Consider the following 13,459-nt stretch of genomic DNA (forward strand, 5'->3'; position numbering starts at 1 on the left):
TACGAGGGAAACGTTGGGTACACACAGTCTGGAGTATTACGATTATCCTTTGGCAAAAATAGAATTATATATCGACCATAGTCCTGAATAAGAAATAAAGTCTATTTAAAACGACAAGGACCTTTACTTATAAAAGGATAATCTGGGCTACAGTTCGGGATATAAAGATCAGAAACATGATTTTCTAAGAGATTTCTACTTTCTAAAAATACTGTTTTGGTCATGTGAACATGTAAACCCGAACACCAATTATATTGCGTCCTTCGTACTCTCACTTTGACAATAAAAATCAGAAAAATATATACCTATTCTGAAATTATTATTTATTTCACGTTTTTGAACATATTGGGTTTTCATTAAAGGCAAGATCTATTAGTTGAAAATCTGAGCTAAAGAGTTTTATCATTTGGACATTTATCAGTGGTTCGAGTGCTCTACCCTCGGTCAAACTAACTTAAACTATTGTCAACAAGCATTGAGCCTGGGCACTTAAAAATGTTTAGACAACACTGTTTTTATATTGTATGTGTGTTCCCTCCACGTGAAGCACATGAAATATGTTCCGATTGCCTTTCGCACGTGCACTTCGCTGTTTGTTGAGTCAGGTTATGAAATACCTACCTGGGGTAAGTATGACACACCTCATCACATTATCATAATCAATCACATAAATATGACTTGCCCGTGCCGATGGGCCTATTTTGAGCAAACATTGCAGTGATCAAGAAAAGAGAACTCTTTAATTCCATGCGTTTCTTATAACGAAAAGCTACAAAGTCACAGGTAGTTCAGTGTTGTATATAATACTGATTGTTTACATTCAACTAGTCTTGATGTTAGTGAATAAATTATTTAATTTTCACTTCCATGTCGCCGTGACAAAAGATATTCTTTAGCTCTATGTAGGTACTGGTTCGAATGTCTTGCGACAGAATTTTCAATCAAATTGTTCCAATCATAAAATTAAATAAAGGCAGAATAGTCCCTATATTGCGCGGTGTAGTTAAACTTATAAATCAGCAAGTTTATGTCCTGTTAAGGCGGCACGGGTGGTCAAGTCATCTAAGGCTGTGCAGAGTCGCGCCCCTAAGGCGTGGCAGACACGGGTTCGAATCCAGTTTCAGCCTGATTATGTTTCTTATGTCAGCACCATACCCGTGCTCGTGGGTTTCACCGAAGTGGTAAACGTCCTGCATCATTTCGGGCTTTTCTCTAACGTTAAGCTGACACTTCGTGATATAACTAGAAACTGTTCATAGCGGCATTAAACCCAACCCACTCACTCACTCTTTGCTCTAGATTTGTGTCTTGTGTATCAGCGTAGCTACCGCATTCGCTTAGAGCGAGTAAGTATGGTTTTACGACGCGCTTAGTAATAAAAGCGGCGTTAATCCAATTACACTCACCCGTGAAGATTCCGGGGTAGAACAGATCTTCGGCAACCATGCTTACCGTAAAAGGTGACTATGCCTGTCGTAAAAGGCGACTAACGGGATCGGGTGGTCAGGCTCGCTGACTTGGTTGATGCATGTCATCGTATCCCAATTGCGGATCGATGCTCATATCATTAATAACTGGATTGTCTGGTCCAGACTCGATTATTTACAGACCGCCGTCATATAGCTGGAATACTGCTGAGTGCGGCGTTAAACAACAAGCCAACCAACCAATCAACCAACCAAACTCACTTACTCAAAGGAGCCACGATTTCAATCTTCTTTTACAGGAGATGACGCTCATTTCTTCAGCATTGATGAGGCATCTGGTGTGATGAGGATGCGGGAGAGGCTGGACTATGACGGACCAACGGGGCGGAAGTATCTTGACAATGTGACCGTGACAGTCACAGATCTGGGAGGACACAACTCCAGCACACAGATATATATCACGGTCGTGGGAGTGAATGACAACCCACCCTCATTTGATAAGGTTATATATGAGACGGAGTTTACAGAGAATTCGGAATCAGGTAGGACGTCTATGTTATTGTTTATTCATGTGATCACATTTATCCTTATAACATTTTACGCCGCTGTTATCAATATGGCTACCTTTTCACGACGGGGTAGGGGCGGTCGGGTAGCCTAGTGGTTAAAGCGTTCGCTCGTCACGCCGAAGACCCGGGTTCGAATCCCGACATGGGTACAATGTGTAAAGCCCTTTTCTGTTGTCTCTCGCCGTGATATTGCTGGAATATTGCTAAAAGCGGCGTAAAACTCACTCACGACGGGGTACACCAAGAATGGGCTTTACACAGTATACGAACAGAGCCAAAGTGGGGATTTCGGGTTATAGGTCTCCAGCAACCTATGCTTGTCGTAAGAGGCGACTAAATGGATCGGGTGGTCAGGCTCGCTGACTTGGTTGAAGCATGTCATCGATCCCAATTGCGTGGATCGATGCTCATGTTATCAATCACTGGATTCTCGTTACCCGACGGCGGGGGTCATTGCTCACAAAATGAATCACTGGATTGTTTAGTCCAGATTCGATCATTTCCAGGCCGTCGTCATATAGATGGCATTTTGCTGAGCACGGCGTTAAAGAGCAAACAAACTAACAGAGAATTCAGTAGGGTGTCTCTATTAATGTTTATTGAGTGATATTTCAGGCATACCAAAGCGGGGGAAAAAGAGTGAGGTTCACGTGTTGTACCTATGTGGGTAATCGAACAATTAGGCTAACCGACTATCCATTATATACATGACATGAAAACGTCTCCCCTTGTTTATTAACCCACGAGGGGGGCGGTCGGGTAGCCTAGTGGTTAAAGCGTTCGCTCCTCACGCCGAAGACCCGGGTTCGAATCCCGACATGGTTCCAATGTGTGAAGCCCATTTCTGGTGTCCCCCGCCGTGATATTGCTGGAATATTGCTAAAAGCGGCGTAAAACCAAACTCACTCACTCACTCACTCACTCACTCACTCACTCACTCACTCACTCACTCACTCACTCACTCACTCACTCACTCACTCACTCACTCACTCACTCACTCACTCACTCACTCACTCACTCACTCACTCACTCACTCACTCACTCACTCACTCACTCACTCACTCACTCACTCACTCACTCACTCACTCACTCACTCACTCACTCACTCACTCACTCACTCACTCACTCACTCACTCACTCACTCACTCACTCACTCACTCACTCACTCACTCACTCACTCACTCACTCACTCACTCACTCACTCACTCACTCACTCACTCACTCACTCACTCACTCACTCACTCACTCACTCACTCACTCACTCACTCACTCACTCACTCACTCACTCACTCACTCACTCACTCACTCACTCACTCACTCACTCACTCACTCACTCACTCACTCACTCACTCACTCACTCACTCACTCACTCACTCACTCACTCACTCACTCACTCACTCACTCACTCACTCACTCACTCACTCACTCACTCACTCACTCACTCACTCACTCACTCACTCACTCACTCACTCACTCACTCACTCACTCACTCACTCACTCACTCACTCACTAATCCACGAGAAAATATCTAACAGAGCAGCCAGTAGGACACATGTTTTTGTTCCAAGCATTTTAGGGAATAGATTACTGCTAAATTGGCATGGTATGACCCTGTTTAAAGTATTGTAATTTTGCTATGATGTATGTTCAAACATATTCTCAAATGTGGATCCCGTGAAGATCCGGGAAAGAGTTGGTCTTCAGCAACCCATGCTCGTCGTAAGAGATGGGATCGGGTGGTCAGGCTGTCTGACTTGGTTGATGCATGTCATCGTATCCCAATTGCGTAGATCGATGCTTATGATGTTAATCACTGGATTGTCTTGTCCATACTCGATTATTTACAGACCTCCGTCATATGGCTGGAATATTGCTGAGTGCGGCGTTAAACAACCAACCAACCAACAATATAGATTCAACACAGTGAAACCTCGGTTATCTGGACGACCCCGTTCTTATCCGTACCGAGTGTACCATAAGGCTAAAGAGTCGCTAATAAATCCCAATGCTTTTAAGATTCTCTTTTTCAAGTACATTTACACCAGCAAGGGATATTTTACTTCCGTTTCATAAGGTTCATGTAAAGTATGTTTGAGTGAGTGAGTGAGTTTGGTTTTACGCCGCTTTTAGCAATATTCCAGCAATATCACGGCGGGGGACACCAGAAATGGGCTTCACACATTGTACCCATGTCGGGATTCGAACCCGGGTCTTCGGCGTGACGAGCGAACGCTTTAACCACTAGGCTACCCGACCGCCCCTCATAAAGTATGTTTGAAACAACTGTTGATAAATGTTTTTTTCAGATGTTCCTGTGTTTATATGTTAGACAAAACACTCTAGATCAACCCCCGTTTCCCTGTTTTTTTAAAATGAAATTAAAAACCCTCGGACGTGTTTTACCCTACACATATCGGTCGTATGTGTTCATAGGTGATGGAAGAACGTTGTGTATAAAAACCTGCGAAGATCTGACGATGCATTCTGCAAAACGATCTTTCCCGGCCATTACCAGCAGCCAAGTAATGAAATATATTCTGAATGAAAACCAAATGTTGCTGAACTAATGTGGTTACGTTTTTCAACAGGTTCCCACATACTAAGTGTTAATATATCGGATGTTGATGACGACACATCTGGGAACATATCTACGACGATCGTTAAAGGGAATGACTTAAACATATTCCTGCTAAACAAGACCGAGCTTTATGCGAACACCGAGTCTGTAGATTTGGACAATGGAACCGTGGACGGGAATCCCATCATGGTGGTTGTCATGGCAACTGAGACCACAGCGTCAGGACGGTCGCTGTCAAGTACAGCTGTTGTGATGGTTCGGGTATGTGTGTGTGTGTGTGTGTGTCTGTCTGTCTGTCTACTTCATCACTTTACTCAGGGTAGCTATCGAACGCGCCGAATGCGTGTTTTATTCTTATAAGCCTCGCAGGGTTTTGCAAAACATATTCCGAAACTATTAGTTATATAACAGGTGTCATGTACAAAAAGGAAACTGCATTGTGACGTATTTTGGTCACATGTTGATTCAGGCCTTCCTGCTTTGGACAGCACTTGATAGCTGAAGATCCGCGAAGATCCGGGCTACCCATGCTTACCGTAAAAAGCGGATATGCTTTTCGTCAGAGGCGAGTAACGGGATCGGATGTCAGGCTCGCTGACTTGGTTGATGCATGTCATCGTATCCCAATTGCGTGGATCGATCTTCATGATGTCTATCACTGGAATGTGTGGTCCAGACTCGATTATTTACAGACCGCTGTCATATCGCTGGAATATTGCTGAGTGTGGCGTTTAACAACGACAAAAAAAAAATTCCTTTCAGCAAAATAAAATCTCATTAATATCAGATATTTTACCCAGTTTTACCCTATTCAGTACCTAAAATGAAGGACATGTTATCTAATGTTTATGAAATTGACAGTGATCAGAATGCAATGTGAAATTGTACAACCACAGGAATGTTCCAGTGCCTGGCCAGGGAAGGAGTAATACTTGGATAGGCATACAAGGAATTTTTATTGAATTAATCCATTGCATAAAACAATAATTGAATAACATTTACAAAATCTTCATTAAAAAAATAAATTCATAACAGCAGCTGTTTAACTGCATAAATAATATAAGTAATGTAAATTTACGTTTATAGCAAACAGTACTGCCACACAGATGAGCGTTTAAAGTTTTTGATACACATTATGTTAAGATAGTACAGCGTTAATACTGAAGTAGGCAGTCTGTGGAGTTAGTATTGTCTAAGGTATCCATAGGTTGAATTCAACATAAATGTGTTTATGGATGAATAAACGTAAAACCGGTGTGCACACTTTGCACAAATCCGCAACGCTGTTATCACAGCCTGCACACGAGTTCTTACGTTTATACTTCTATAAACGTAAAACAAATATTGAAGTCGTTTAAAAAAATTAAGTTTTGGATAAAACGAATTGATTTCGAAACTAACGGTAACACAAATATACCTTAAAACCTTCAGATTTTAATCCATTCATTTTGTTGAACTCACATTTTTTTTTTATCTCGTTACTTGTTTTATGATCATGTATGTTTTATAAATATCATGTTTCTCGCATCTCGTGACGGATGAAAAGGAGGTATTTTACTCGACACATGGAATATCCCATTTATCATATACTTTTTGTGTAGTTTTCTACCGGAAAGTTTATTATTTCATTACAAATGTAAAACCTGGAAACGTAAATTCTCCATACCTAACACACAGCGACGGTTCACTACCTCTTGTATTTGCGACTAAAAAAAGTGATTTCGTGTTTGCAAAATCTTAAAAAATGTAAACGAAGTATAAAATTTTTTTTTAGGGTCACGAAAATTCTTTGTCATACATTTCGATATGATTAATACAAAATCAACCTAGACAAAATATATTCCTGAAAACTAGGAAGACAGCTGTTGGAAGCGAAAGAATACACGCTGGTCCAGTAACAAAAATGGCGCTTTGACGAGTTAACTGAGAAATTAACAGTTTATAACGAAACATTTTCGAAAGACTAACGAACGGCAAGAAGTGATATAAACTCTATAAATGAACGTTTGTCATTATTTTGCCTTGTCAGTGTGGAACTAACGTAAAAAGGACGCCAACAGTTTGTGTGCGGGCATGACACTTACGACAAAGGGAGGCAATTTAAGGGGAGGTCACTCTTGTATGACAATAGTTCCGTCAAAGTGTTATGTTCACTGCAGTGAAATATCACTGTTATGTTCACTGCACTGAAAATATCACTTTTCTCGACTTCGGAAAACCCAGTCTTTCACACCGAAGTATATAATGAATATTATTGTTTCTACGTTTTCCCTGAATTGATAGATAACAATCCGCGCGTAGTAAGCTTACGTGTAAAACCTCCTCAAATTCTTACGATGCTTAAGAGATGTAGCCCTCTTCACACACCTACGACAATGCACATTGTCAATGCTACAACTGTTTTTTCATATAAAATCAATATAATAAATGAAGGCGACAAAACCAATTCAAATGCTGATGGTACCACGTGTTCGCGAAAAGGCGAACGTATCCTGACCCATTTGTTGCAACCCCTCACAAACACATGCAAAGGCAAGTCAATGGTTCACCTGAAAACATCCCACAGAAACATGATACAGGTCAAATAGGAAATTCCATCGGACATAATTTTTATCAGTGAGGCATCAAAGTTGAAAATGTCCTCTACATGTCTGCCATAAAACGTTTTGAAAGCTTTGGTTACCAAGCCCTTGAACGTTCTTTAGATCTTCGTTGAAAGAGCATGCTTGATTGTGCCTCAAAAGCTGTGAAACGTAAACCCTAAAGGCTGGAGCGGCAGGATTATTGCTCGACATAAAGGGAGAGTTGACCATTGGTAGCCTAGTGGTTAAAGCGTTCGCTCGTCACGCCGAAGACCCGGGTTCGATTCCCGACATGGGTACAATGCGTGAAGCCCATTTGTGGTGTCCCCCGCCGTGATATTGCTGGAATATTGCAAAAACCGGCGTAAAACCATACTCACTATAGGAAACTTGAATACTCTTGTGGAGAGTGTTGGTACTGAATCTTTATGCATAGATCTAGATATGAAACGGAGGGAGTGGTCTTACCAGTTTCCTTTATTTCTAGTTGTGGTGGTTAAATCAGTGAAATGGAATTGGCTATTTGATGGTTATTGCACGATGTCAGATCATAGATATACCTGCAGCTTAAGTTCAACTTAAGCGAAATTCCCCTGTTTGAACTTTGCCAATCCAAGCAGAAATTCCTACTCATATACATATGAAGGCATCCCACCTGTCATACAGTCTTGTGGATAGTTGTGATCAGTCTGAATCTTTATGCAAAGATCTAAAAATGAAATCATATTATCATTAAACATATACTCAATAAATAATACTTACAGTGAAGTGTTTGTGATTTAGGTTCTTTCAAAAAATGAATTCTCCCCTGAAGTGACAAGCCCAGCGTTAACAAACGGGACTTTCCAAGATCTACTGATTCCCCTGTCAACGTCAGTTGGGGGCTACATAACACAGATACAAGGAACTGACGAGGACAGCGGCACTGACGGACAGATGGAATACCAAATAGTCTCCATACAACCAGGTGAGCAATTTTAGGGAACGTGGGCGCAATGTCTCTGTCGTCTAAGGAGCAGTGCAGGTTACGTTCCCGTGAACGTGGTTCAAGTCCCTTGTTTCTGTTTTTTAGTAGGCACCGTTCTCCTTGTTTCACCGAAACGGTAAATAAAAGCGATAAAACCTTTTTTGATATTCATAAGAAAACTCTGCTTAAAGCATCGCTTTGGAATTTTCTCCTACATTTAGCTGACACGCTGTTATATAACGGGAATACTGTTATGAAAGCGCCGTTAATCTCAAGTCTTTAAGTTAAGTATATAAAACAACTTTATACTTTTATCCAACAAGCAACGTATATATCTGTATTATATATATGTACATAAATATGAAAGAAAATCTAGAAATACACGGAAAGTTTAAATATTTCACAATTTTACACTTGTGTGTCATTTTTCGCCTAGATTCTGAAAATACATCCAGAGGACTTTTTAACATCAACTCGGACACAGGAGTGATAACATTAGCAGAATCTCTATCAGGAGTGAAAAATAAAACAGACTTTCTGAACATAACAATACGAGTGTCGGACAAGGGAGATCCAGCCAAGTACGTTGAGGGAGTCATGACACTCAACTTCCAAAACGCTGCAAACGAAGCACCAGTGTTCGCCAAGAAAATAGCGATGGCGAGAATCAGCGAGGATCAGCCCGTCGGCAGTGTGGTGGCCAACCTTACTGTGGCTGATCCCGAGGGTGATCCACTGACTCTTAGTGTTGCGAGGCCATGGGACGTGTATTTCAGCATGAACGGGTTTCAGGTGGTCCTCAACACCAGCTTAGATGCTGAAACGTCTCGTGCGTTCATGATCACAGTCCAGTACGTACACATACATCATCGATTTATCATCGATCACACACAATATTATATCGTCATTCTAATATGATATGTGTGTGGTGTGGTGTGGTGCGGTGCGGTGCGGTGCGGTGCGGTGCGGTGCGGCGCGTGCGTGCGTGCGTGCGTGCGTGCGTGCGTGCGTGCGTGCGTGCGTGCGTGTGTGTGTGACGTGCATTTTCTATACCGAAAGATTTTGATCACGCAATGTCCATGTTTCGCTATGTCGTTTGTAGAATTCATCCATAACTTGTATAATAAAGCGACAAAACCCTTTCCATATCCAATAGAAATCTCTATAAGGCATAAAGCAGAGTCGATTGTACAATTCCTAGTATATCATGAGCATGAGCATGAGCATGAGCGTATCCTGCCAAAAACAGTGGCAGCCGTCACAATCACATGCAAAGGCAAGTCAATTGTGCACCTGAACCAAAACATGGAAACATATGGTACAAGTCAAAATAGGGAATTGCATGGAACATAATTTTAGTCACTGATGCGTCAAATTTGGAAATATCCTCCATATGTCTCCCATAAAACTTTTTGAAAACTTTGTTGATGCCTTGAATCTTGTAACCTTGATCAAACGTATAATTTCTATAGGGAGAAACTAAATTGATATTGATGCAACTTTTGTCTATTTTGTGATCATGTCCAGGGTCAAGACATGATCAGTACTCCTACTTGAATTAGTCAAGTTTATGACAATATATCACATATTCCATAGGATAATGAAACCATTATAATTCACACATCGTTTATCATTAGCGTTTGGTTTTAATGCTGTTTCACTATAAGTCATTGTTCCCATTGTTTAAACGCAGTAATCATCCGGGTTAGAATTGGTCTTCAGCAACCCATACTTGTCGTAAGAGGCAACTAACGGGATCGCGGTCAGGCTCGCTGACTTGGTTGATGAATGTCATCGTATCCCAATTGCTTTGATCGATGCTCATGATATCAATCAGTAGATTGTGTGGTCCAAAATCGATTATTTACAGACCACCGTCATATAGCTGGAATATAGCTGACAAGCAAACAATTTATATAACAACGAACTTACCCTTCTCGTCAATTCATGTAGGGCGACTGATGGCAAGAACAATGACACCACGACTGTGATGGTCAAGGTCCTGGACGTGTACGACACTCCGCCTCAGGTCATCGTGCAGGGCCTGCTGGAGGTATTAGAGGAACTCCCAGTTGGGGCATCCCTCGGACAGCTCTTCTCCGTCACTGATGCTGACCTCAACGATTCATTCACATTCTCCCTCCATGGTAAGACTGAGTAGGATCACCCAAGCAGAGGTCCTCAGTATTGATTTAATCATATTTTATTGCGGAAAACCAAATGGATTAGGCACAAGTGACACACTTACGAGGCCTTCTCCTAAGAAACTTGTCAATACAACCAGATAACGAAGATCAGGTATGACATATTTTAACGTGGCTGATTGTGTGTCATCGTGCTCTATTACGGCAACTATGGATTTGTAGGCCCCAGACTGGATTATTTCTGTGATATACACGCAACTCGAATATACATTACTGTGGAGTACAACAAATATTCATTTCGATCTGCACGAGGATCACGCTCTGACGGTCAGCTACTCTACGAAACAGAAATACTACCTTTTTTATTTTAGAGGGTTCGAGGGTGTGAAATGGGTGCGAAATTCCTTGTGATTTAGGAATCCTGGTGCCAACAATACAATGTGTCAATTTTAATATACACATGGAAAATGATGAACATACTGTATAGTCGGGGTATTGCTTATCATACTTTACTGGACGGTCAATCGTTTTGTCATAAGTCCCTTCTTTTGTCGTCTAGATAACCGAGGTTTCACTGTGTTGAATCTATATAGTTTGTTGGTTGGTTGTTTAACGCCGCACTCAGCAATATTCCAGTTATATGACGGCTGTCTGTAAATAATCGAGCCTGGGCCAGACAATCCAGTGATTGACATCATGAACAGAGATCCACGTAATTGGGATACGATGACATGCCTCAACCAAGGTGGTGAGCCCGACCTCCCATCTCGTAAGTCGCCTCTAACGACAAGCATGGCTTGCTGAAGACCTTTCCTAACCTGGGTCTTTGCAACAACGTTTCATTTGGCTATTTGTATATGAAGCAACGTCGTAAAAATTATGATGTTTCAAACTAGAATTGTTTATCATAAATATCAAAATATTTATTTCAGGGAACGACAGTCAGTATTTCGAAATTGACACAGTTTCTGGGGCAGTCAAGATGAAGACGAGGCTTGATTATGAAGGTGGTTATAGCATTCACCGCCTTGACGATCTGAAGGTCACTGTTACAGACAAGGGAGGGAACTCTACCTCCGCCTACCTCAACATAACAGTATTGGATGTCAATGACAACCCACCCACATGTTCTATGTCAGTATACGAGGTGGAAGTCCAAGAAAATACAGAGTATAGTAAGTATTTTATTTTCCAGTACATTAGTAAAAGAGAGGCGGATAATATGACCAGTTATAATTTGAAACCGCTAGAATCTTTAGAATCTATTCATTTTCACGTTTCTTATAGTCCAACATAACCGTAATATACTTTTTGCTGAAGGAGAGGTATTTATTCCTAGAAAGGATTAGATATATGGATGAACAACCAGTAGCGACGTGTCGGTACGTAGGTTCTGAAAGAATTTATTTGATCCTTGCCGAACCTTTCCTGACTCGAACTTATTTTTCGTGAATATAACATTCTTTTCGAAATAATGAGGTCTGCTTCCACTAAAACATAAACTACAGTAAACTACGGTTATAACGAACACGCTTATAACGAACTGACCGATATAACGAACTTATTTTTTAGTCCCGGCCATTTGTTGTATATTTGCTGAATATATGCTTATAACGAACTATGGTTATAACGAAACAAAATAAGTGGTCCTTTTGAGTTCGTTATAACCGTAGTTTACTGTAACAAAGAAAAATTACCTTTTTACCCTGAGCGACCAACGTTTTGACCGAATGACTGTGGCTTGCCTTGGGGATTCCGGGGCATACACAACACATGCTTGTGGAAAAAGGACAATGAGGATCGGATAGTTACAATCTGTGACCAGGGCCCTCTTGCACAAAGCGATCTTAGCGCTACGACTATTGTAAGCCTAATAGTATGTTAATGTATGGGAGTTACGATCATCTTAGCGCTAAGATCGCTTTGTGCAAGTGGACCCAGGTGTTTGGGTGTCATCTTATTCATTTCAGCCGGCACCTACATTGGCCATACATATGTAATCTTTATACATATACAAAGTACATTTTTATATGTCAAGTCCGGATATTGAAGGTGACGGATACATTATGTTTTTTTTCCACATTATTGATTTATTGTATAAGTTGGGTTGGGTATTGTCTTTCGAACATTCAGTATTGTTGTTCTTTCTGCTAATAAACATCGTTAATAATATGAATGTGTCAAGCTGAAGTTTATTGGTTTGATACTTGGGATCTAGATTTATCTTCTAGCTGCCAGAAGTTCATGAAATCATTGCCTTTATCAATTCCCAGCAGTTTTGCAAAGTCAGAGAGAATAATGTCAGTACCATGTGTACGTCTAGAAAAAAACGAAATTGTTTGTCATCCTCCCTTGTTGGTATGGATCGTTGCTTAATATGCACTCAAACATTATTTTGCCTGGCCCAGACGTAAGTATGTACAGACCGCCTTGAGAATAAACCTGGACTTCCGGATTTAGAGAAAACCATACGAGCTACGAGGAGTCAATTTAGTTGTATTTTGTATTATTTCACAATGGACAGAAAGTCTTTACATTACCGACCTATTTTTCAGAGAAAATGTAGAAAAATGAACTTGTCATGTTGAGACAATTAAGTGAGTGAGTGAGTTGGGTTTAACGCCGCTTTAAACAGTATTCCAGTGACATCAGCTTAATGTGGGAGGAAAGCCCGAAGTGATGCAGGTCTCAGACGTTTACCATTTTGGTGAAACCCACGAGCACGGGTATGGTGCTGACAAACCTAGAAACATAATCGGGGCGAACCGGGATTCGAACCCACAATCATAGGTTTCTGGCGTGGTCAAGGGACGCTGGAGAGAATTAAGATATTGTTGGAACGACGTCATATAAAAATTGCATATTGACGTCATCGTCAATTGTTTGCGACAATGCGTTGGTATGACTTCACGTTGCTATAGGCCGCTTCGCAAAAATGAAACCAATGGAATAATTGGCAGGAACCAGCGAAGCTAAACGACCAGTTCCGTTTGTAAATAATAAAGTCCTTGTCATTATTTGTTGTGGTGTTTTATACACCACTTTTCTGAACGGCATGTCATGTTCAATATCAACAAAGGAATATTTTTTATCAGGTGTGTAATTTATGTTTTAAAATCGAAATTTTCGAATCGAGGTGGCCAAGAAATGAAGGATAACGTTTTACAAAGTTGACATCTGATTGACTCCAGA

General features: G+C 41.0%; 1 protein-coding gene across 1 annotated transcript in view; it reads left to right on the plus strand.

Moving 5' to 3' along the window:
• Positions 1-13,459, plus strand: part of LOC124144897 (protein dachsous-like) — a 105,113-nt gene that overhangs the window by 54,446 nt on the left and 37,208 nt on the right. The window contains exons 28-33 of the mRNA XM_048396705.1: positions 1,727-1,969; positions 4,585-4,835; positions 7,940-8,123; positions 8,560-8,974; positions 10,077-10,270; positions 11,200-11,442. Of these exons, the coding sequence (XP_048252662.1) occupies positions 1,727-1,969; positions 4,585-4,835; positions 7,940-8,123; positions 8,560-8,974; positions 10,077-10,270; positions 11,200-11,442 (1,530 nt within the window). The remainder of the gene's footprint in view (positions 1-1,726; positions 1,970-4,584; positions 4,836-7,939; positions 8,124-8,559; positions 8,975-10,076; positions 10,271-11,199; positions 11,443-13,459) is intronic.

The sequence above is a fragment of the Haliotis rufescens genome, unplaced genomic scaffold, assembly GCF_023055435.1.
Source record: "Haliotis rufescens isolate VD_foot unplaced genomic scaffold, xgHalRufe1.0.p SCAF_16, whole genome shotgun sequence".
In the NCBI taxonomy this organism is placed as follows: Eukaryota; Metazoa; Mollusca; class Gastropoda; order Lepetellida; family Haliotidae; genus Haliotis; species Haliotis rufescens.